The 26,850-nt window shown below is 36.6% G+C and overlaps 2 protein-coding genes across 3 annotated transcripts in view; one reads left to right on the plus strand and one right to left on the minus strand.

Moving 5' to 3' along the window:
• Positions 1-3,817: 3,817 nt before the first annotated feature.
• On the minus strand, positions 3,818-20,892 carry LOC127448971 (protein ILRUN-like). 2 transcript variants are annotated; one of them, XM_051711990.1, is made up of 5 exons: positions 20,612-20,892; positions 19,212-19,366; positions 18,779-18,976; positions 17,945-18,249; positions 3,818-3,969 (listed from the first exon to the last, which is right to left on the minus strand). In XM_051711990.1, exons 1-5 carry the CDS (start codon positions 20,767-20,769, stop codon positions 3,901-3,903), a joined length of 885 nt encoding a protein of 294 aa, XP_051567950.1. In that variant the 5' UTR covers positions 20,770-20,892; the 3' UTR covers positions 3,818-3,900. The 2 variants fall into 2 exon arrangements, with proteins under 2 accessions (XP_051567950.1, XP_051567951.1); XM_051711991.1 differs by having other exon boundaries at positions 3,818-6,669.
• A 3,878-nt stretch (positions 20,893-24,770) lies between these two features.
• LOC127448957 (ankyrin repeat and SAM domain-containing protein 1A-like) overlaps positions 24,771-26,850 on the plus strand; it is a 44,993-nt gene continuing 42,913 nt past the window's right edge. Inside the window, exons 1-2 of the mRNA XM_051711956.1 lie at positions 24,771-24,888; positions 24,980-25,192. Coding sequence (XP_051567916.1) covers positions 24,883-24,888; positions 24,980-25,192 — 219 coding nt within the window. The 5' untranslated portion in view covers positions 24,771-24,882. The remainder of the gene's footprint in view (positions 24,889-24,979; positions 25,193-26,850) is intronic.

Here is a 26,850-nt window from a genome sequence, read left to right on the forward strand (position 1 = left end):
ACCATCCCAGTTTAATGTGCAGGGACAACTACATAAAAACATTACTTTTGCAATTCTGTTTAGTGCCGTTTGTGGTGCAGAAATTACACACTTCACCTAACAGCTTTGAAGCTTATTGGAGGTCTGTCTTTATTCAATAAAAATCAATTTCTCTATGGTGAAAATCGTAGTTTTTACCTCTGGAATCCTAATGTTGCACTAAGAGTTTAAGCATAGGAAGGAAAAATACTCAGTACTCAGTTTAGCTCAAATCAGTGTTTTCATACAAGATCCTATTAAAATCACCCTGATACCACAGAATTTGCCTGCCGCTTCAAAATTCCCATTAGTCTACACAAGTGGTTGCGGGTCTGGGAGAAGAGCAGCTGTCAAACCAAGAGGAAATGCTTTGCATTTGTTTAAGGGCTTTCGACGATCATATGTGTTTGTCAGGTGGGTTATATTGCGGTAGTGCCAAGGCAAGTTGCACAAGACCTGAGATGTGAGCAAATATTTGCTTAGATATAGTCTCCTCACTACAGATCAACACAACCCAGCCCAGGTAATTAGTTTAAAGTTATGTTCTTGCCAAAGGGCTATAGCATATCAGGGTTGCCTTGTGTTGTACTGGAATTCAGATAATGATAAGGACAAGACATAATTACATGGTTTTGGTCACAAAAAGCACACAAAAACTGTTTAGCCTTGACAAGTGAAACTCTGGATCATATTCTACACACAATATCTATCTATCTATCTATTTTTAAGTTCGTTTGTAATACACATTTTTTAAATCTGCATAAATTAAAGGGATATTATAAATGTTGTAAAACTTTTATTATATATATATATATATATATATATATATATATATATATATTTTTTTTTTTTTTTTTTTTTTTTTTTCACCATTACAGTAATAAAATGGAAGTATGGATTGCCAAATTACTCAAAATAAATCTTTAAATAAATGTTTAATATTTAAAGTATATTTCATATATTTATGGTGATGTGCCGATAACCATAACCCTGAAAATAAAGACACAAAGCTTGTGCTTAAATGAAAAATCAACCCAAAGACAGCGCTTAAATAAAAATTAATGCAAACTAGTGCTTAAATGAAATTCATGGGGAATGTATTGATTTATTTAGTGATTTAATAATTAATTTAATGATTTTATAGTGTTTTTAAGCATTATGTATTTAATTCGATATATTTACATATCTAAATATTTAATTATTTAATTTTTGTAATTTGTCCCTTCATATGGGAGTGGGAGTGCTCAGTTGTCATCACAATGCAAAAAGTGTTGATGGTCCAAAATTAGACTATTTTCTTTTGAGCAAAATCTTTTTTTCTCATTTTTTCTTCTGATTTTGGGATGAAACACGACACTGATGTGTTCTTGACATTTTTTGTGAGATTCAACCATTGACTGAATATTCCAGGTCCAATACAACTTAAACTCAATCGACAACATTTGTGGCAGATTACCACAAAAAATCATTCAAATCTTCCTTCCTTTAAAAAAAACAAAAAAATCGAGGTTAGAGTTAGGCACTTACAATGGAAGTGAATGGGGGCATAAAACAGTTTAAAAGGCAGAAATGTGAAGCTTATAATTTTATAAAAGCACTTACATCCTCTGTTAAAGCTTGTGTATTATTTGAGCTGTAAAGTTGTATAAATTGAAATTTTTATGTTTGTTTTAGTGTTTTAGAGTTTACAGCGTTACATCGAAATAGCATTTTAACGTTTATGGATTGGCCCCCATTCACTTCCATTGTAAGTGCCTCACTGTAACCCAGACTTTTGCTTTTTTTTTTTTAAGAAAAGGAGGGACAAGTCAAAATTAATTTGGAGTTGATCAACCTTATGCCACAAATGCTGTCGATTGAGCTTAATTTGTATTGAACACAGAACATTCCTTTAAAGGTACAGCTCCCCATCTTTATAAAGCTAGGTAGAAAAACGGCTTTGTTACTAACACTACACTATTTTCATATCAAAAGGCTCTACAATGGGTAACTCCCAGAATGTGTGATAGTAGGGTAGTTTATGTAGATGATGCAGGCCTAGAAATTGAAAATCATGTCTTGACATACAGGCAATTTACTACCGATACATTTTTGAAGGTTTAAACAAAAAGATGCAGCAAATAATAAACTGAATAAGTGGCCTCTTAAAAGGAGAGTTCACCTCAAATAAATCACCTTCAACCTCATGTTCTAAGCCTGATTTTTATTTATTTTTGCTTTATTTTTGCTTAACACAAAAGGAAATGTTAAGCAGAGCAATGCCCATGCTGCTTATTTCCATACAATTAAAACAGTGATCAGGTGCTATCAACCTCAAAAAAAGGACAAAAACACACCATAAAAGCAGTCCAAGACTTGCATGCTAAATTTAAAAACTAAAACAACTCCTTTTGTGTTCCATGGAAGAGTTAATGATAACAATTTTCATTTTGTGTTGAACTATTCCTTCATTTACTCACCCTCATGCCATCCCAGATGTGTATGCCTTTCTTTCTTCTGCTGAACACAAACTAAGATTTTTTGAAGAATATTTCAGCTCTGTAGGTCCATACAATGCAAGTGAATGGGTGCCAACATTTTGATGCTCCAAAAATCACATAAGTCAGCATAAAAGTAATCCATACAACTTCAGTGGTTAAATTAATGTCTTCAGAAGCAATATGATAGGTGTGTGTGAGAAATAGATCAATATTTAAGTCCATTTTTATTATAAATTCTCCTCCCTGCTCAGTCAATCTCCACTTTCATTTCTTGTGTTTTTGGTGATTCACATTCTTCATGCATACTTCCCCTACGAGAATTTTTAGCAAACATTTACTTAAATATTGATCTGTTTCTCACCCACACTTATCATTTCATGGATATATCCACTGGAGTCATGTGGATTAATTTTATGCTGCCTTAATGTGATTTTTGTAGTGTAAAAATCTTGGAACCCATTCACTTGCATTGTGAAGGCCCAGGTATACTTCTTAGGGTTACGAGTTAGGGTTTGATTTAGGGTTAGGGTTTGAGTTATTCACATGCATAATTTTATCAATTTGTGATGCTAAGGCACGCAATAACTTAATGTCCTATTTGTGCTACTGTGATTAAGGCAATAAGGGTAAGGGTTAGGGTTCCTCAGGATCTTTCCTGTCAAATCTGATTATTTTTTTAATTTTTCCATGTGCTTGGCCCCCGATAATTGCCGCTTGCGGCTATATTTATTATTATTATTATTCTGCACTAAAAGCATCTGGGCAGCAAAAAACATAAGTTTGCACCACCTAGTGTCTGACAGATTTGTGTTTGGGCGCCTGAGTAGTGGGGGGAATTGGAACCATCCTGCCAAATCTGGTGTCTCTGACCGACCACATTGCCTTTGTGAGTATACTCTTCTGACCACGAGCGAATATGAATGCGTTTGATGCATGCCCACCACAACTTTTTTGTGAAACTCTTTTAGTAGAGTCAATGGCCGGCGCCGACGATGACCGCGTCCAAAGGTCTAGAAAATCTGTCCAGTGCGCGGTCAGGCTGCGCGAACTGGATTATGATGAAATTTATGTCACGCATACAGTGCGTGGAGTGATCAGCAACACGGACGTGCTAAGTATATTTGGCCTTGAGGGCCTACAGAACAGAGATATTCTTCTAAAAATCTTAATTTGTATTCTGCATTAGAAAGAAAGTCATACACATCTGGGATTGCATGAGGGTGAGTAAATGAGGACAGAATTTTCATTTTTGGGTGAGCTATTCCTTTAACAATCATACCCCTCACATATGTGGCAAAAGACATTCAAACAAAATACTCTTTTGTTTCAGTGTTAATTTAATCATACAAATGTTCAATTGTACATACAGGAAAAGGCTTTTCATATCTTCTTTTTCACTGTGCTAGCATAGGACTATGCAAACTCTCATCTCAATCATACACCATGCCACGGTGCAGAAAACCCAACAGATCTAACAGAAAAAAAGAGAAATCAGAAAGAAAAAAAAGACAATAATGCAGTAATGAATCAATCACACTTCTCACATGCATAAGCAACACAAAAAATAGAAATAAAAAGAGCGTTTTCCAGAGTGTAATTATAAATTGGAAGAAGGCTATGAAGTGTGCAGTGCTTGGGATGAGGACATTCAAAATGAAAAGTTCAAAGACTTGACTGATAAATCTATAACATCATCCAAAGAGCTGTCTATGGGCCGAGCTCTAAGTGAAGAGTCTTCGTCAGTCCTTACGGCAATGTAATATGGCGACCAGCCTCAAGAGCATTTACCACTTTTATGCTTTAACTGAGTGCAACTTTTTGGAATATAGAAGGGACTGTCCCTTAAAACACTGCATAGATTTGTCGCAATGTACATATGAAGCCACACAGTAATTAAAAAAATCTGGACGCAATGTTGGTGTTGTTAATGGCAAAACCTTCCAAGTGCATAGAACTCGGGGGACTTTGACCAAAAAAAAAAAAAAAAAAAAAAAAAAAAAAGTCAGACTATTAGATTCACAGGACATGATGACACTAATCTCTTATGCCTTGAAATAATAATGTCAGTCCTTGATTTGCATTCTGCTTTAGGTTACCAGGTGATTTGTTTAAAAACTTTTATCTTTGAATTGCATGACCCAACTTGTATCTTATTAAATGGACAAATAAAAATAAAAACATTATGGGGGACTATTTTTTAAGATTTGATTTGTTTCGTTTATGTTTTATAAAGACTTTAAACTTTACGGTAAGACAGGAAAAATGGCCTTTCAGATATATTTAGCAAGATATAAACATCCAAGAAGCTTTCCATCAACACAGAGGCACTATTTAAACCAAAATAATTCCACAATTTTTCTTCACGCATTAAAATATTTGAAGCTTTTGAGCTCAAAATTGACAATTTCTTACATTCAGTTATTACTCAAGAGAATTCAAATTAAAAGAGTATTCTGGGTTAAATGCAAGTTAAGCTCTTTCGTCAGTATCTGTGACCACAGAAAATAATTTAGACAGTAAAAAAAAAAAAAAAGGTGATGAGAAATGGACTAACAATGGACATCTATGGGGCAAGCGGTTGCCCCCTTAGACTTCCATTTCAAGTTCATAACTGACAGCGCATGTGTGAGTTTTTACAAACTAAGTCAAAACTATTTTCTGTGTCACCAGTATTTTTGATAGATCTTAACTTCTATTTAACATGGAATATTCCTGTAAATGGACCTATTCCTACTCTCTCCCACATTAAAACACCCTCAGCTCAACCTTCATTTAATACAACTACCATCTTAGGTCTATGTGAATGACTGGGAAAATATTTCAATGATGTGCTTATGGACTCTTAGGCCAGTAAACAAGGGAACCAAAGCCACATCTCCAGCTTGCTATTATCTCTGATGAATTATTATGAATGGAAACCAACATCAGCACTCAATAACGCTGCAGAAAAACATAAATGTAAACAAATATGAAAACAGCAACAAGATAGTGAGGGCATCTCTGACAACAGCTATCATTTGACTTGTGTGATGGCAGTACAGTTGTATATTGCAATAAAATGAAACGTAATGTGCTCCTGTATGCAGTACTGGTTGATGTGGATTTTTACTGATCCAAATGCAGATTTCAAGAACAATTTTGTAGTGGATGGCAGAGAATTTGAAATCTACCAATTACACAATTAAACCTCCAAGTAGGCATGTTGACCTTTATTTACTTGAAATTGTTGAGTTTGTAAAGTCAAAGAATATTGATCTAAATTATAAAACTACTTAACAGGCATTTAATCTTTGTTGATGGCTTTTGCGCATGGTTGAAACACTCGCACGCACACATATTTGGGTATATCTCACAAAACCTGTCAAGACCATGTCCCAGTCATATTTCACCTCAAAATCAAAAGAAACAAGAAAGAATATTTTGCGTAAAGAAAATGAAGCCTACAGTATATTTATGAATATTAAAATGTTTTGCTTTGTGACATTATTTTCATGACAGATGAACACTGTGAAGTATTTATAAATCCTGCTAGTTTTTGTTGTACTGGTTTTAATTTTTAAAATAAACATGGTACTGCAGTATTATTTACTGTAAAACAGTAAAACCATATTATATAGAATTACAACAACAACAAAAAGTAAAACATCAGGCTCAAATTAGGTAGTTTAATAAAACAAAAATTGAAAAATGTTTAAATGTCATAAAATATTATTACAATGCAAATAATCTTATTGGTCCTCAATAGGCTTCATTTTCTAAAGCAAAATATAACCCCCCCGCCCCTTTATTTTCTTCGTGAGATTCATTCATTCATCCATTCACCCACACATACCTCTGAATTTACTGCTGCAATGTGACAATATAGATCAAAAATGGTGTATTATTCATATCTCTTTAGGATTTCTAGCACTCATCTAAATCTAGCATTCACACATGCGTAACTCGGGTGTCAGTGTTGGTTGAATAGTGATTTTGGAGCCAAACAGATCTGTCCACACTTTAATGTGATGTTGTGATGCATCAGGGGGGAGGGAGGGTCACCAAGTCTTTAGAATAAATCTGTTCCTCCTCTCACTGAACCCCAGAAAAGGGCAAATGCAGCAGTTCCGATGAGCTACCAGGTGGATTCTGTTCTTTAAGACTGCCCGAACGGGAAGGGTCCATTAATGCCCTGTGGATAATGAGAAAGAGTGAGATAAAGAACTAATGTAAAAACAAACAAAACAAACACTAGATTCTTTGTAACTGGATTTTGACATTTTCTGCAAAAAACAAAAAACAAAAGTCGTGATTGCCTGTGCAAAATTCGTCATCATGATGTTAGGGTGTTGTGGGGTGGTTGCCAGAGCATTGCTATGAAGTTGCTTAAGAAGTTCTGAGTGTTTTTTGGTTTTTCATGTTTATTTTGCATGTTGCTACGTGGTTGCTAGGGATATTGAGATGGTTGCTACCAAGTCATAAGAGACCACACAAGTATGATATTTAGGTTTCTAGAAATGGGATTTTATCAGCTGCAAGGTGAAAATCCTAAATATGATAGCTAAGAAACTGCATGATTAGAGTCATTCATGTCTGTGGTACAAACGGTGTGGGATGAATTACACCCTAAACAAGTATGAGCAACAGTAATGGTGATGCTTTACTTTGCAAGCTCCACTAACACCATCCAGTTTTACATAAATATTTGCCCCTCAGGTTACTGTTACCTCAAATAGTCTGCAACTTAAAATAAGACTTGGAATTTTAAGGTTACACTAGAGAGAACAGATTTTTTCAACGAGTTTGCTGTCATTTATTTGTGGCAAATCAACAGTGACTCTTTTCGCTGGTTAATCACACTTCTACATTTTTAGCTCACACGTTTGCATGGTACTCCATCTTGTGGTGAGAGGTCATCTCTCTTACCAGCCTCTTCAACAATCACTGCAATGCCAGTTACAGACTTCACATCCCAAAGACAAACTCAGGATGGCATACTTCTATATAGGGCTGGGCGATATAGTTAAAAAACTATGAATAACAATATTTTCAACTTTTGAACAATATACACCGATCAGCCACAACATTAAAACCACCTGCCTAATATTGTGTAGGTCCCCCTCATGCCGCCAAAACAGCGCCAAACTGCATCTCAGAATAACATTCTGAGATGCTATTCTTCTTACCACAATTGTACAGAATGCTATTCTGAGATGCAACTTGGTGCTGTTTTGGTGGCACGAGGGGGAGCTACACAATATTAGGCAGGTAGTTTTAATGTTGTGGCTGATCAGTGTATATATATATATATATATATATATATACACATACATATATATTTTTAAATTAGTGGTCAACCAATAGAGTTGAAGTCAGAAGTTTACATACACCTTAGTCAAATACATTTAAAATCAGTTTTTCACAATTCCTGACATTTAATCGTAGAAAACATTCCCTGTCTTATGTTAGTTAGGATCACTACTTTATTTTAAGAATGTGAAATGTCAGAATAATAGTAGAGAAAATGATTTATTTCAGCTTTTATTCCTTTCATCACATTCCCAGTGGGTCAGAAGTTTGCATACACTTTGTTAGTATTTGGCAGCATTGCCTTTAAATGGTTTAAGTTGGGTCAGATGGTTTGGGTAGCCTTCCACAAGCTTCTCACAATAAGTTGCTGGAATTTTGGCCCATTCCTCCAGACAGAACTGGTGTAACTGAGTCAGGTTTGTAGGTCTCCTTGCTCGCACACGCTTTTTCTGTTCTGCCCACAAATCTTCTATTAGATTGAGGTCAGGGCTTTGTGATGGCCACTCCAAAACCTTGACTTTGTTGTCCTTAAGCCATTTTGCCACAGCTTTGGAGGTATGCTTGGGGTCATTGTCCATTTGGAAGACCCATTTGCGACCGAGCTTTAACTTTCTGGCAGATGTTTTGAGATGTTGCTTCAATATATCCACATAATTTTCCTTCTTCATGATGCCATCTATTTTGAGAAGTGCACCAGTCCCTCCTGCAGCAAAGCACCCCCACAACATGATGCTGCCACCCCCATCCTTCACGGTTGGGATGGTGTTCTTTGGCTTGCAAGCCTCACCCTTTTCCTCCAAATATAACGATGGTCATTATGGCCAAACAGTTCAAGTTTTGTTTCACTAGATCAGAGGACATTTCTACAAAAAGTAAGATATTTGTCCCATGTGCATTTGCAAATTGTAGTCTGGCTTTTTTATGCCGGTTTTGGAGCAGTGGCTTCTTCTTGCTGAGAAGCCTCAGGATGTCAATATAGGACTCGTTTTACTGTGGATATAGATACTTGTCAACCCGTTTCTTCCAGTATCTTCACAAGGTCCTTTGCTGTTGTTCTAGGATTGATTTGCACTTTTCACACCAAACTACGTTCATCTTTAGGAGACAGAATGCGTCTCCATCCTGAGCGGTATGATGGATGCATGGTCCCTTGGTGTTTATACTTGCGTACTATTGTTTGTACAGATGAACGTGGTACTTTCAGGCATTTGGAAATTGCTCCCAAGGATGAACCAGACTTGTGGAGGTTTACACCTTTTTTTCTGAGGTCTGGCTGATTACTTTTGATTTTCCCATGACGTCAAGTAAAGAGGCACCGAGTTTGAAGGTAGGCCTTAAAATACATCCACAGGTACACCTCCTTTCAGAAGCTAATTGTCTAAAGGCTTGACATCATTTTCTGGAATTTTCCAAGCTGCTTAAAGGCACAGTTAACTTAGTGTATGTAAACTTCTGTCCCACTGGAATTGTGATATAGTCAATTAAAAGTGAAACAATCTGTCTGTAAACAATTGTTGGAAAAATGACTTGTGTCATGCACAAAGTAGATGTCCTAAATGAATTGCCAAACCTATAGTTTGCTAATATTAAATCTGTGGAGTGGTTAAAAAATGAGTTTTAAAGACTTCAACCTAAATGTATGTAAACTTCTGACTTCAACTGTATATCGCAGAGGCCGATAAATCCAATACATTTTCCCGTTTGGCTGATTTGTTTATTGAGGGCACCGAAAATCGGCTGCTTGCATGTGAAGCAACTGAGACATGTAAACGACCAGTCACGGTTCATTTTGTTGTTACGTGCCACTTTGTTACAATAATAGACCAGTGAGCAACAAAGTCTCATTTAAATGGTCTGCATATCAGAGCCGCGGTAATGTTAAAGTGCTTGCCTGATTCATTCTCCTTGTCTCACTTCATGTTCCCTGTAACTTTTAACTGACTTGTCTAATGATAAAAAGGTAAATATCAATAAAACTAATATCATATGCTGTCTGCAAATATGCGCATATCTCGTTTAAACAGATGTAATAAACAAACCTCTCAAAACTTGAGCAGATCCAGCATCCTGTGTAGGGATGAAACGATTAGTCGACATTATCGAAAACATTGACAATAAAAATTGTCGACAAAAATTTTCTTTGTTGAATAGTCGTTTGATCTCATTTAACGTAACATGAGATCACATTAAACTCTAATGATGATGTGAGAGCAGCACTGCAGTTCGCGTCTGATTGAGGAGAGGAAGAATTACACAGATCACAGTCCAAATGCACTCTAAACTTTCCAAACAGCTTCAGGTGGTGTAGATCGCAAAGAATGAGGGAATAATAATGCAAAAATACAACATAATTAAATACAGAAGCACTCTCGTTATGGAATAAGTGGAGCTGGAGCTGCCGCACCGCTGAAGCAAAACTTGCATGTTGAGCGTCTTTAAAGGAAACAAGCCGGCGTTACATCTTTAACGCATTATAGCTTTATTAAAGTTCAAATAATACGGAAGCAGATCATGTAAATAACTACAAACTCCGAAACTGGAATTTCTCTGTGTAGTCAGCGCTTCTTCTATGAGTTGCGCGAATAACCCAATCTAAGGGGGGGGGAGATTGAAACTGTACCCGGCTGATGCACACTCTGTCACGGGGATGCTCATCCCACGAGCGCACATGCTTAATGCAGCTAGATTATAACGTGATGGCTCGCGACTTATTGAATCATAATATATGTGTCACTGTGCATTTCTTATCGTGAAGAAAACTGGCAATACGCAGCTTTATTAATAAGAGAGAGTTTGTTTTTTTGAGAGTTAAAGATGGTTCGAAGTGAACAAAAAGGTGAGAGAGGGTAGTCTTCGCCCCATTATACACGGCAACAAAATACTGTTTTTGATTTGTTTTTGTTTTGGCTTGTTTTCCAATATAAATATCTAAAACTCCTTTAAAACAACGTACATTTACTTTAGCAGCTATACTGCAGAAGAAAAAATTGTTATCTGAGAATGTTGAATATAATATTAAAAATACAAATATTTAAAAATTGTCTAAAAATCCTTTAAAAAAAGATGCATTCACCTGAGAAGCAGCATATAAGATATTTAAACTTGCTTTTAGAGAACAGGTCTTGAATATAAGTATATTTTGTCTTTACTGCACTCACAGAAGTATAACCAAGTAAAAAATAATAATTATATACAAAATACACTTACATTTAAGATACATTCTGTTAAAGTCTGAATATCTTATATGTTGCTTCTCAAGTAAATGTATCTTGTTTTAAGGATTTTTAGACAATTTTAAATGGAAAACAAGGCAAGATGTTTTGCAGTGAATTTCTTTACTGAATTAAACTTAAAAAGTATTTTTTTCCTTTAATTCAGTGAATGTCATTTAGAGGTATTTTTAAAAGATGATTTTGTCCTCTTTATTGTTAGTGAGCACATTTAATACAAAGTCGGGCACAAGCTGAATAATCGGTTAAGAGCTAATGATTGCAATAATCGTTAATCAATTATCAAAATAATCATTAGTTGCAGCCATAATCCTGTGCAGCGCTCATTTATTTACCTTTAAAGCATATATTCTATCAGCATCTCCTCAGCAGTTCCCTGTAAATTTTAACTTTCTATTCTAATGATAAAAGGCAAATATCAATAAATCTTCTATTATATACTGTTTGCAAATATGCAGATATCTCATTTAAACTCAAAATTCACGAACATCCAGCGTTTTCTTCCCGCCGAGCGCTCATCTAATATCTTCCTCTGAAGCGCGCATTCTATCAGCCAGAATCAAAACCTTCAGGATCAGGATCCTCTGAAAAAGTTCCTCTGATTCACAAATCATGACGGTCACTCTGTGACAATCCAAGCAGGTGATCCAGGCTGTTTAAACTGTCAGGAGATGGATCCGCACGAGCGCGTGAGAGCAACTTCAAAGTAAAAGCGCTTCACATGTGCTATAAGTAAATGTCATATTCACTATGCACTGTATGTGCAGTTGATTTGATTCTGTATTTTTTGGGAAAATGCGATTGCTAACGTGGACATGCTTGCTGGACTACTGTGTGTACTGTCATTTCCTTCTTCCTAATATATTAATTTCTTCATGTGCAAATAAATGACAACATTTTATGATTAAACAGAAATCAGAAGAAACTGCTATCTACCTTTTAAAATACAATATAATTTTTTTATATTCTTCTTTACAAAGTTAAAGTGTGAAATTGAGTAAATATAGTGCTAAATAAGAGTTTATTATTTTTTTTAGCAATTTTATGTTTATGTTATTTACTATATTAAACTGTGTGATATATCGGCATTGTATCAGCCTTTTGGCCACCCTGCTCTCTGTATATTGGCATCGACCACTAGTCGAAATGGCTGCAAAAATTACATCGAGATTTTTTAGCCAATTGACGATATTCGATATTTATTTATTTGCTCTGAAATGGCTAAAAAAAATAGTTTCTTTTTTTTTGTAATGCATGAAGTAAAAATCTAGTTACAATAACGAAGGCACATTTTAAATAATAATTACTATTATTACTATTTATATATTATTACAACTATTTTGAGGATTAGATTTGATTTATGTGTTTGTCATATTTTACCTTAAGCTTTTATTTTGGCAGAAAACTGAAAGTGTACTGCAGTGTCAGTGTGCATTTGACAGTTTACGGTATTCCTCGTTACAAATGTGTTGGGACACTGTGATTTCCTTCTTTTTCTGTAATACTGTGTCGTGTTTTTTTATTTATATACTAACTTGTAGAGGTTACAAATGTTTGGAATTGCGTGATTGTGTGAACCTGCAAAACTTTGCTTTCACAATACACACGAACCACTCTGAAAACAGCCCATCATGCGAGCTCACACAGAGCAGTGCATCATGTTACCCACTCTCCCTTAAGTGCGCACAGACCATGTATTCATTGGTCACAGCCCAAAGACAGACTTTTGTAGTTTAAGGGATAATGGATGGTGATCCGACTTTTGAAGCTCCAAAAATGACAGACAGTCAGCATAAACGTCATCCATACGACTCCAGCGGTTAAATGAATTAGTCTTCTAAAGTGACACAATTGCTTTTGATGCATAATAGATCAATATTTAAGTACTTTTTAACTATAAACCAACGTTTGCGGTCAGCAGCAGTATACGCATTCACGAGAGTGCTGAGTTCACATGGTCCCTCGTGTGACGAATTCGTGTTGGCATGTTACGGACGTAATCTCACGTTTTTCTCTCGGTTAAGACATCCAGGCTAAACACACAAATGCACCATAGTAAAAAACATACAGATACAAATACAGATCTAAATCAAACCCAACTAAGCTTCTGTTCCTCCTACTCAGTTGTAAACAGCACTGCTATTCCGGGTGTGTCGCACGTGCTTCAGTTCTCGCGTGAACATGCCAACGCGATTATGTCACGCATACCGCTGCTGACTGGAAGCGATGGTTAATGGTTAAAATGTACTTAAAAATTTCTCTTTTCACACCAAAAGTGATCGTGTCACTTTAGAAGACATTCATTTAACAGCTGGAGTCATATGAATGAAGTTTATGCTGACTGTCTGTGATTTTTGGAGCTTCAAAAGTCTGATCACCATCCACTTGTATTTTTAGGACCTGCTGAGCTAAGATATTTTTCTATTTTTCTTCAAATGTGTTCTGCTGAAGAAAGAAAGTCACACACCTGGGATATCATGATATTCACTTTTAGGTGAAGTAACCCTTTAAGTATCAACATCACTACATTGTGATTCTGATGTTATTTTGATCAACTGTACAGCCATGAAGGATTGTGAAATGTGCAATAATGTGCTCTTTAGGAAATGCAGTAGTCAAATAAAAAGGTGCATTAAAATTATCGTGATATTCTCAATATTGCTTCATTTAATATTGTCAGCAGAATCATCCCGATTATATTGTGAATAATCAATATATTCACCTAGCTCTAGTTGGAATTACAGTAATTATGTGATTGCGACTTGTACAAAAAGTTCACGTCTTCATAGAACTTGTAAGTACAAGTTGTTAACTCAAAATTATTTGAAAGCTTCGACTTCACAGTCATTATAACATGTAAAAAGAGCCAATATTTTAGCGGCCTCAACTGAAATGTAGTTAACCCTTTTTTCTTATCTGCCATTTTATTATAGCCAGTGTTACCTGAAGCTCTTTCTTTTCCATTAAACATTGTGAACATATATTGAGGTGAAATAATGAATTCATGTAGAGTGTAAATATTTTTCTGTCATAAACAACACAGCCACATAAGCATTCGTTTTAGCATTCTGGATCTTGCCATAGAAACAAATAATTTCTCAGCCCGAAAACGTAAACAGCACAGAGTTCAATCTCCCAATCGTCATCTCGTTATTACAGTAATTCCTACAGGAACTGAACGCAAAATCCATCTAATGACATGTCGTTAGGAAACTTAAATGGACAAATAAAAAGCTTATTAAAATAATCACAAAAATAATAATAATTATTATAATTTTATTAATAATAATAAGAAGAATCAGGCATTGAGGAAGGTCATCTGTGAACAAAATGTTTTCCAAGCCAATTTCTCTCACATATAGTGGTGGATGTTCTTTTTTTTTTCTTCTTCAGAATAACAGTGTGCAGGCTTTTGTTATATTTTCAATTTTATATCACCAGCAAAATCATTGCAAATATGTTGAAAATATCACAGCACCCAGTCCTACTTCTACATGTGATTTTATTTCATATTGGCAACAGAAATGGTGTGAAGAGGTCCTTTGTTGTTTTACAGACCTTAAAGACCCTCCACTGTGAAAGCTTCTAATGGCACTTTTCCACTGCACGTTACAGTTCGACTCGATTTGACTCTGCTCGCTTTACTTTTCTGAGCTTGCATTTCCACTGCAGTTTAGTGCAGCCTCAACATGGGTGGGATTATAAGCTGATCGTCATAGTTGCGTCACCCCATCCAGCTCTCGTTGGATCCTCTCCTCGGCTACTAACGAGAGGAACGTCTGCACCTCGTTTATTGACCACGGCGTGGTTTTGCGCACAGCCATTTCTTTTTACAATTTGAAAGTTGTGTGAACAAATGATACTGCTATCGCTGTTGCTAACTTTAAAACTAGCGGGTTGACGTCCCGTGTCGCAAATCCAGTGACATTGGTAGTGACGATTCTCTCGACCAATCAGTGATCTGCAGGGTTTTGAAGTCACATGTAGTATCGGCTCGCTTGGAACCTCAACCGAGGTGGTACTAAAAAAGGTACCAGGTACTATCCACAGTGGAAAACCCCCAAAAAGCGAGCAGAGAGTCGAGTCGAGCCGTACCGTGCAGTGGAAAAGCCCCAAAAGAGCTGAAAAGTGATAACGGTCATTTATCAACGTACTTTTTAAGTGAACCTTATTGGAAAACGACCCTACAGCATGGATTGTGCTCCCTTTGAAGTAAACTGCAAAGTCATGATCAGCGGCAGTTAGAACACAGCTAGACGCACTGATCAGATCGAGGGGGAGGGTGCCTTCTCGTTCTAGAAAGCATTTGACTGGACAAAATTATTGCAGTAAATTGTGTCATACATTTTTCTGACTGTAGATTTCAAATGCTTATATCTTCTGAAAACAAATTGTATGATATAGGCTGGTTTAATAATATAAGCAGTGAGCCAATACAACCTTTTCAATGTTCTAGATGGAAATGTACTGATCATAACTTAGTTTCCACTATTCTCCGGTAAAAAACAAAAAACACCCACTGTCAAAAGTTTGGACACACTTGACTTAATTTACGTTTCTCGTGATCGTAAAAATCTTTTGATTTAAAAGCTCAAGATGAAATGCTTGAAATGATCTTTGTTGACAAATATAAATTGTGCTGATGTTTAAATCTAGTAATCAACTTAGTACATAGTAAAATATATAAAACAGTATTAATAAAGGATACGTAGGTGTACCCAAACTTTCGACTGGTAGTGTACTACAATAAGCAGCTGGTTGGGTCTGGAATATGAAAAATGGCTATTGTGTCACATGTGCACGGAATGAGGAAAGGTGTAACCAAATGCGGTGAATCATCACATTGTGCTTTTTTAAGTTAGTTGTCACAAAACACAGGGTAGGGAACAAAAAGGTGACATGTTGTTGGAAAGGGAAGGGCCTTTCTTTCCTTCCTTGACCTTCTACGTGCGACTACACAGTAGTCAGCACACTGAGAGGTTTCAAATGTAGACTTCTGGCATGAAAGGAAGATTTGAGAGGGTGGTGAAAAAACGTAGTTTTCTGGACTGAATCTGGCACATATCTTGGCCTAACTTTTCTTTGGAAAAAAAGGCCCAATTGTTTGTATCATATCAACAAATGTGGACTGTTGAGACAGTGAATAGTAATTGTTCATTATTCTGAAATATAGCTCCCACCAAGGGCCAGGTGATATATTGAATATTTACTACATATTGACTAGGGGTGTAATGATTCATCGATTCAATAACCAACGATCCAATGTTATCAATATAACGCGCAAATATCGATATAGACATTTTTTAAGATGTACCTTTATTTAAATACTCTCATGTCAGCCACGTCCATACGCATTTCCGTCAGGCGATGAAGCAACCTTATTACATTAATTTCACTTTATGAGCGCTAAATACGCTTTTCATGTGGGACACGGATGTGTGCGGGGTCTTTGAAGCCAAATTGCGCTCTGCTATCCATGCGGCGTGCATGCACCTCAACTGAGCTTCCCGCGAAACGCGAGCTCCAGTGACAGGATCAGTGCACGCGTCAACCGGGCGCTCCTTAAAATGTGAGCTCTCGTGATTCGGGCTTCTTTTGATATCGTTGCACATGCGGCCTATTTGAATTTTACATGAGAATTTGCTATTTTAAAGTACCATGGAGCAGCTCAACCATATGAAACATCTTGACAACGCCGATATTCTGAACAGCACTAACGAGGGAAAGAGAAACACCAGCTCAGCTCCAGCATCAGTTATAAGACTTTACACATCTACACATCAACACCCTTCCTTACATTTATCCCAGGTAACTGTAACATAATTTTTCATTACAACTGTGGGAGTTGTAGCCAAGAAAACCGCAGATAGCACGGATAGTTGGAAACAAGTCATTGGTATGCAAGTACTTTGAACTGGATTAAACTGAAAAATTAGCTGTCATCAAACGATGGATGATCACTTGTGTGTGACGTTATTTTTTATATTATTATCTGTATAATTTTTTTCAACATCTGAAGTACTTTATTTTGTTGTGGATGTCCCAATGTGGATACTACATTTGCATTTTTCAGAGAGCTCAATAAAATAATCAAATTATATTTTGGTTGCATTTGAGGGTAAAAAATTTAATTGATTGTGTAAAATAGGCACATAATATCAGAATATCGATCGTAGGGCCCTGAATTGAATCAAATCGAAATTGTATCGCGGCAGACTTTGAAGCATTGGCAAATATCGGATCGCAGGCAGAGAGAATCGATATAAGATCGTATCATGATGAAATGTCCAATTTACACCTCTAATATTAACAACGATTTTGTTGGTGATAACAATAAGAAACATCTCAAACATTGCAATGATTTTAACAAACATTTTAGTTAGCATAAGGTTGGCTAAAGACTGCATCATAAGACGAGTTGGTCACTACACAATCCCTCTTGGTCACGCGATGATGTTTTAATTTAATTGCCTCACAGTTCAACAGTTAAACAGTCAACAGCACAAATGAAATTTAAAAGCTTGAGGGTTTGAAAGTTGAAACGTTATGCTTCAATCAGTCAAACTGATTCAATTTGATTCCTTTGAGTCGTCGCACAAAAAATGTTCACGGAAGTCCTAGAGAGGCATTTATCACGTAGAAAAGGTTTTATGTAGGTAAATATTGCCGTTTAATCATATCTAATAGACATATAAAATCAATACTTAAAACATTATTTTTGTCTGAGTTTGACAGTTTATTACATTTGACCGTTTTAAGTCATTTCTGAGTTAATTAATATCAAGGCTGAAAAATATTGAGAAATTACATTTAAGATATATCTTTTAGCGTTACTCACTCCCGTTCTCTTTTTTTCATGATAACCTACAGTATATCTCAAGATGCATGGTATTCAAGTCAATGAAATATTCAAAACTGCATACATACCAGGCTGTAAGTCTCTACTGATAAGTTGTTTTGGAGACCATTTGGTGTAATATTTACAGAGCTGTGATTGAGTCCATTTTGATCTTGCTGAATGGAGTCCAGGGGGGCCACCCAGGGGCCCCCAGGGTCTTTTAGATGATCCTCATTGGTGTCCTGCTTGTTCTTCTGTGGTGAGGCGAAGGGGTTGAAGTCTCCCTCCAGACTGCGGTGTGGCTGTGTGTTGAACTCCGTCTCGAAGGAGGACAGCTGCTGTGTGACGCCCAGCAGACCTCCCTCCTCCACACTCAAAATCACCCAGATCACATCTGCACAACAGGAGGACTTAGGTGAGAAATGTGTCCTTCAAGTCAGCAAAGATGGTTGTATGTTCAGAATTTCATACAACTTTGGCAGTATGTAGTATGAATACTCTGCGCAGTGGAGAAGTTTTCATTATACATGGTATACCCTACTACTTTTGCCAAAATTTACAACATACAACGCAGCACACTGCATGAGATCATGTCCCATTGTATCTCCGGTGTGACGAATGAACCGGAAATAATGTCAACCATAATTTTTAACTATCACATTTGATGGAATTCAAAATTGCAAAATTATTCTTTCAAATCCAATTTTTTTTATACAGTGCTAGGCAATAAACAATATACACTCACAGTATGCAGAAAGCTAGTATTAAATTTTGACCATAATCTAGTCTGTTATGAGTTAGTATGCAAATCTTTCTATTCAACTTAATGGGACAATTCACTCACCAATTGTTTTTAGGTAAAATTTAAAAAGATATTCGTGAAGAAGGCCCATTGACTGTTGTTTTTATCATTAGCGCCTCACCTCCGTAGAAGAGTCCGGTGGCTGTACACATTCTCCACTGGCCCTGATACATGCCTGGTACTGCTGGACTGCGCATCTGCACGCTCACATCTGAGATCTCTTGAGGGTCCAGAGACCGCACCATCACCATGTTCACGTGACCAAACTGATCCCCACCAACATACTTCAGACATACACCTGGCGGCCACGAATCTGTACCTGTAATGCACACAGATTAAAAAAACATAAAAGTTTGACAGAGCAGAGCATAGTTTAAATACAGGGCAGTGATGTGGTACTACCCCATATTTTGACAATATTCTCAAAATCTGTATTCATTTTGCCTGTTAATATAACACCGTTTAGGCATAACTATATTAACAATATAGCACAGCCTCTCATACCTTTTACTTAGTTAAACTTCAGCTTTTGATGACACCTAGAAAACACACACCTGTGTTTTGTATCCTCCATGTCTTTGTGAACTGCGTGTTAGGAGGAACTGACTCCCCTTCTCCAATCGTCACATCTTCCACAAAAGACATCGACGGTGTGTTGATGTTTGGACTCTCAAAGTCATAATATGCACCAATAGCTGCTTGAAGGTTCCTGATAAGACAGACAGATCAACAAGGCAGGTTTAATGACATTGAATTATCAAGAGCATGGTGCCAAGCCCGTAGCACGAATATGGTAATCATTCAGTGCCATGGCATATATCAAAGTACCAAGGTTTTTGGTTATGTTACATGGCATGCATACCATGGTACCACCATCACAGCAAGGGCGTAGATTTGGCGTGAACATTGGGGGTGCTGCAGCATGAAGCATTTACATGTTTACATTGATCATGGTAAAAATAATGGGGGTTGTACTTGCTTGTTTTGATTATTGGGGTGGAGGGGGGCGGGTGTGTTACCTCTCCCCCATCCCCCCTGGAATCTACACCCCTGCGTCACAGTACTTTTTTGTTTTAGGAAGGCTGGGTGCAAATTTGTTTTTCAAACATTTCTTATGGAATTTAATTATGTAACTTCTTTTAGCAAGTTTGTACACGTCTCATTTTCCATTATTAAGGGACAAACTTGCGTTGACCTGGTGTGAGATGCAAGTACACTCGTGTATTACGTAACTTTGAGCAAAAACTTTACAACAGCCCTCCCCTTGTCAGTAAACACACCGTTTAGGCAAACAAACACAAGTATTTTTCTTACAATCTAAGCACTTGAAAATATTGTTAGTTAATAATAAAATTGACATCTCACTGGCATTAAAAAAACATTAGACAAAGTCCGTGTCTCAAAACATAATGAACTCTGTACCTAGACCGCATTTTGGGGCATAGTAAGCGCTTTTGAAACAGCATGATTCAAGCAACCAGCATTTTGGGGACTCAACGACGCGTTCCAAGTCAGCAGAACAGACATAAGATGCCCAAAAATGTTGCCTAGATAGGGCGCTCACTAGGTTTTGAGACACAGCCAACGTAGTAGCTAACTGCTTTTACGGAGAAGCTACATGGTTATCAATTGATATAAATAAACAAGGTGATTTTCGACATATTTTATCAGAATGTTTTTAAATGGCTAACTAATCTAAAACATGACTTTTATACCTCATATTAAGCGAAACGCGCACATTTGCTGGTTTTGTAAATATTCAGCTAGCTATTAGCTTGTTGTCTCTTTCGCTTCAGATCCGTTTAAACTAAACATAGCTCACGACAGCAGTCATTTCAATGCTATTTTTTGACATTTGAGTGATTAAAAATAAGAAAACCGCAGCAGTAAACTCTATATGTTGACAAAAGACACAGCACTCCCCACTAGGCCGCAGTCCAATCCCCGGACTCACCAGTTGGTCATGTCCAGGAAGAAGGCGCAGCCAGCCGGGTTGAGCTGGAAGCCCAGCAGCCTCTGGAACTCCGAAATGAGAACATCTTTATCCGTGGTGCCCATGCAGCTGAATTTTTGCATGAGCTCCGGATCCAGGTCTATGTCCATGCCCTCCATGAGCACACGGCTGTCCCGGGGCAGGAACGGGGTATAAGTTTTAATTGAGTCCGAGGCCTTCTCCAGTCATAACAAGCGACCCGACAACAAGCTCAGTACGCATGGCTGCGGGCGGGGCGGGGAGTGACGTCACTCGCGACGTCACTGTGGTGCGGGGCGACGTCAGCTGTTGCTATTCGAGTGTGTCTGCAGTGTAATCCCTCTACAATAGTAGTAAGGTATTTACATCCCTTACAAAAAAGTATTGTGGTGGTACTATGGTATATAGTCATGGTAGATGTAACCCCCCCCCCCCCCAAAAAAAAACAAAACTGTATATACTGTAGTTTACCAGTTGGTATGGTACTTTAATATTTACTGCTATTTACTGTATATGTATTAATGATTGCAATATTCATGTACCATGGGATTTACAGCCAGGGTACCAAAAGAATAACATTATGTTACCATGGTACATGACAAAATGATATTACCATACCAATAAGCTGAAAAATCCCCCCCAAAAAACAACAGCCTTGTTAATGTGAGAAGTTGTATAAATATGCTTTCAGTTCTACATTTTTTCATCCACTTAGTGTCTATGTCATGTTTTCCAATAAAACATCTAAGCATCCTTTAAACAAAGGTACACTTGTCCCGAGAAGCAAAACTGCATGTTTTATACTTAGATAATGTATCTCAAATGTATAATCTCATTCATTTTAACAATGCTAGGGAAGGTTTAGAAGGTTTAATGTGAAAACAAGACAAAGATACTAATTAAAAATAGGACTTTTTCATTTTCTTTAAAAAAAGATGTGTTGTTTGTAAATGCAATGCCTATTCACAGGTAGGTCCTACCCTGGCCATTAGATGGCTTTCCGCTTGTTCTATACAGGGGCGGACTGGCCATCAGGAGCACCGGGAGTTTTCCCGGTGGACCGCTGGGTAATTTGGGCTGGCCCGTTTCTAGGCAATTACCAGCCTGTCCTACAGATGAAATAGACAGCCGCCCTGGGCTCCATCATGCTCATGCAGACCCCTTTGTAAGGTAAAGCCGGAACAATGTCTTTTATTTGGAAAGTTCATGCACATTGTAGCATATTCCTGTTTGAGCGCATTAATTCTGTATCTGTGCCTGACGCATTTTTTGACATACAAATCACAATAATGGTGACAACCAAAGACAACATATTAAGTATAAATGGCAAATAACTGCAAGTTAAAACAAATACAATAACAGCAGCGTAAATAAAATTGGCAAACAGTAAAGATATGAGCAATGCATAGTCATTTGCATAATTTATTCATAACTCAGGGAGCTGAAGTGCAGCTTGCTGAATAATGCTCACGCCTGATAAAAATGCAGAAAATAAGATTACTTTGTAGCTATTTGAGTCTTTGAGGCTTACTTTGTTTAAATGATAGCAGAAACAGCGCTTGTCAAAGCATTGAGCTTTTAACTTTTTCTCAAGAATTATCTGGTGGAAGGAATTAAAACTGCAGATATAAAGATGCAACAAACTCACACAGAGTGAAAATATGAGCAATTAATCTGCAAAATATCTGCAAAGATCTGCACTTTAAGAGGTATGTTTATTTTTATTTATTTTTTACATACAGTATATTTATATTTGTTTATAATTATATATGTACATATTCTGCTAACTTTGTTTTCATTGATTTCTTTTAAATAAACATTTACACATTTTTACATTACATTTTAAGTATTGTCATCAGTGTCCTGCTGTGTGACACTTTCTTCATCTAACTATTTTAAACATACTTTTATGATCTTTTATAACTATATGTACATATATAATGTATTATTATTATACTTGTTGTTTCCACAACCTCATATTAACTAAGGCATTAGTTTAGTTGCACTTCTAGATAAAAATTGAAAGGTGATTAAGAGCTTTAAAAACTTTGAAGAATGCTGACATGTCACAGCACATAAAATACATATCTTCCCTTGCACTTTCATGTACATTTTAACCTGAATCTGTATGTTGGGAAAAAAGTTTTCGGACATGTTATTTGTGTGAGCTATAAAGTGCTAATTTTTAGTGCTTTCTCTAAAAAAAAAAAAAAATCCAGTTTTATATGTTTTAAAGTTATGACAATTTTTGCACTGGTGGGGCCCATAGTCATGACTTGCAGTCAATAGAAATGTCTTTTTCTTTTTAACACAAAAATCTGAAATGTAGCCGGAAAATGAAATCAATGAGCTGGTGTGTTACGGTGTTGTGTGTTGCGGGCCGGGTTTGGTGCGTCGCTCTGGGCCAGAAAGTCCAGGGCCACTTTTTAGTCCCAGTCCACCCCTGGTTCTATATGTATGATACTGGTCAAATGCATTTTGCACACTCTGTTCAATACAATATGCAGTGCATCACCTGGCAGCTTAGGAACTTTGTCCACAAGACCAAACTTTCACTGAGGCTGACCCCATGACAAACCTCATGTAACGTGAAAAGCCAGACCCACCAGCCTGTATGAGAGCTTCAGTAACCTGATTAGCCAGCCTGTCACTAGTAATAAGGCCAGGCCTGTGATCCAGGGTACAAGACCAAAGCATCGCTGTGTCAGCTAGAGTGAGATGATAAAGAAGATTGGGAGAACTAACCACAACAGGAGACACAATGAAGTGAGTTCCTTAAGATGTATGCATGTGTGTTTGCTTATGATAATCAACATTTAAAATTCAGGTTTAGAGTTGCCGATCAGGGCTAATGTAGACACTGCATTGCTATGTACAGCATATAACAGACTTTTGTACAAAAATATGCAATGATGTAATAACTTTTATGATGGACATTTGGATTAAGTTTGTATTCTTTAAGAAAAATGGTTCCGAATAGCCGAATATAGGGTTCTTTGTCCTATAACAATAGCAGAACCTTTAACTCCAACACAAAGAACCATTCCAGCATAAACTAAATTTGTTAGATATGATTGTACATTGAACTGTTAATAACATTTTAAGGGATAGTTCACCCAAAATTGAATTCCCACATGTTGGGTAAGTAAACTTTCCTTCTTGTAAAACACAAAAGATGTTAGGCAGAATATTCTCAGTCACCATTCAAGTTCATTGTGTTTTTTTCCCCATAAAATGAAAATGAATGGTGACTGAGGCTGTCATTCTGTCATAAGTCACAAGGGTTTGGAATAACATGAGGGTGAGTAAATAATGACAGAATTGTCATTTTTGGATGAACCCTTTATTTTATTTTATTTTAAACCTGATTAAAGTCCTTTATAGAGTCATTATTTTACACCTATCACTGTTATTAAAGACAGAAAGAGTAAAGGCTGACAGAATTTTTATTTGTGGGTGAAATATCTCTTTAAATGAAATTAAATGAAATTAAAAATAAAATCAAATTAAATTAAATTAAATTTGGTTGAAATATACCTTTAAGTTTATTTATAATTTTATTTAATTTTTATTTCAAACCTTATTAAAAACCTTTATATAATCATCCTATTAACACCTATTACTTTCATTTCAGACAGGGAGAGTAAACGGATGACAGGATTTTCATTTTTGGGTGAAATATCCCTTTAAGGTTTAAATTTCATTTCATTTGGTTGAAATATACCTTTAATTTTATTTGATTTTACTTTATTTTATTTATTTTATTTTAGTTTAGTTTAGTTTAGTTTTGTTTTTAACACCCTTTAAAGAATCCTCCTTGAAACCCTTATGTTATTTCAGGCAGTATTTTGCACATTTTAGAGCATGCTACTTGAATATAATTTGGCCCCATTCACTAGTGTTAAGGCTGTTTTAAACTGCTATTTAGTTAACAGCACAGAAATGGGGCACGTATATCAGAGAGCGTGAGTGAAACAGACAGGGAGGGAAGGGAAGGAAATGATCTCTAAAAACCCTGTGGAGTTTCTTGGCAAGGGGAGGGCAGAGGAACACAAACTGTGGGTGGACTGCTATGACAATGACTAGGCACCCTCACCCTACTTAGTTCTAAAACAATATATTACCACGAGTGCATTAAACAGTGGTTAAAACTGCTGTAGATCAGGACAAACAGAGCCTATAAGTTTGAGATTAATTCCATGGATAATACAGGCTTACACTAACTGATACCAGGTGGACTAACTGTCTGGTGAATGCAGGTAAGAGGATTTGGTTCACAGCAGAGTCCAGAAACCAGACAGAAACCCAGAGCATTAACCCAGGAATGTCCCATCGGGCCATTGCATCCAGGTTAAGAGTGAAGCATCAACCCAAGCTTGGACGAAGACACCAGGGCATCTGAAGCTGACGTGCAACCTCTCAAAATCCGAATCTGACCTGATGGCTTCCCCTAATTGTGAGGAAGACGGGCCTCTAGTTGACCGAAGCGAATCCCTTTCCAACTGTGCAGCTGAAGGGAAGGAAATGGAGCAGATGCCCTCGTTTGCCTCCGAATGGGACGAGGTAAGAACTGACAAACTAACAGGGCAGAGTATGACTGGAATGAGGGTTCTTGGGGGAGGGTTTCCAAATCTAAACACCCTTTTCACACCCAATAGGGAATATTGTAGATTAAAATCCAATGAATGTGAATGCTATATTGGTGTATTTTATTTTGATGTTTTTTGGTTAAACCAAGAAAAATTGCAGCTCTTTGCCAGTGGATGCATAACAGGAGCGGGGTCTCGTTTTGTACCATTTTAGTTTAAGTGATTCCACTGACTTGATTAACTTGACACTCGAAGCAGTGATGATTTCAGGCTTTTTTCTGTGGCTGCCTCACTTGAATCAGGTGCATAGTTCATATAAAAAGGATTTCCTTAGCCAATCATTTGAACTATAAATGTCATTTGATCACTATTGTTCAGGTCCAAAACCTAGAGAGCTGCCATGCTGCCTTAATAGACAGCTGCCTTCTGTGTCAGGCGGCATCCTAACTGACATGGAACCTCACGAGTTATCTGATCATCAGAACGCTACATGGCTACTTTTGAATGGCCGTCAATGGAGAAAAGGATTTTTAGCCGAAAATTGCTGTTTGGCTGGATTTACACAAATTCCATGCGGCAAGGTGCACAATCCACCTAAAAAAAGTGTTTACAAGTTATTTGCCTGCTTCACTTAGCACTTTTGAGGAAGAACTAATTAGCTACAAGATTGCAAAAGTTTTCTAGGTTAGTAGCATCAAGTCTTTGATACTACAGAGTTTTGTTTTGAAGCACTAAGTAAACTTTGTTTAATGAGATTTGTCTCTGAAATGATCTGTGCAATTCACACCGAGTCTACACCAGGGGTGCTCACACTTAAATTTCATAATGTTATTATAGATTTATCATACCTACCATACACAATATAGACATAGTTGGTAGTGAAATCTGACGATTCTCTATGCCCGTTTTAAAACCACAACAAATAATAATACTACGTTTTTTAATTATGTAAGCATTGTTTCAAGTTCTCAAGTAATTATCCAAGACAAGTCAACAATCTGTAATCATGAACAAAACACAAACGAATAAAAATGAAATAAATGCAATATATAGAAACAAATGAAAAACAATCAAAATTCACATTAAGAAAACAGTGCTTTTTTAACAGCTTTAAAAAAAAAAAAATTAACAGCAGTAGCCTATCAAGTTTTCAAGTAAACATCAGAATGAAATTAAATGTAACATAAAACGACTAGCTATTGGTCTTCAATGTTTGATTTTATTCCATTAATACTTTTTCAAGCTACTAAATTGACCCAGCTAAGAGCAATAAGATAACTGTTTATTTGTTTTCTTGTTATTGTTGTTTGATTAATATTATCAACATACTTAGTGGCAGGTTTATTTGGTTCCATTTATACTTCAAGTCTGACATTTTCAGAATCAGAATCAGCATTATTGCCAAGTATGCTTACACATCCAAGGAATTTTTCTTGGTGACTGAAGCTTCCAGTGTACAAACAATACAGCAACAAGACAGAGAGAGAAAAAAAAAAAAAATAGAATAAAAATAAAGAGCGAATAGAAATATAAGTATATATAGAAATACACAATAAGACAATAATATACATATAGTATGTACAAATACAAATTTGTTATATATAGTGCAAGGGAATGTAACGCAGAAGAGGT

This window comes from Myxocyprinus asiaticus, chromosome 12 (genome assembly GCF_019703515.2).
Source record: "Myxocyprinus asiaticus isolate MX2 ecotype Aquarium Trade chromosome 12, UBuf_Myxa_2, whole genome shotgun sequence".
In the NCBI taxonomy this organism is placed as follows: Eukaryota; Metazoa; Chordata; class Actinopteri; order Cypriniformes; family Catostomidae; genus Myxocyprinus; species Myxocyprinus asiaticus.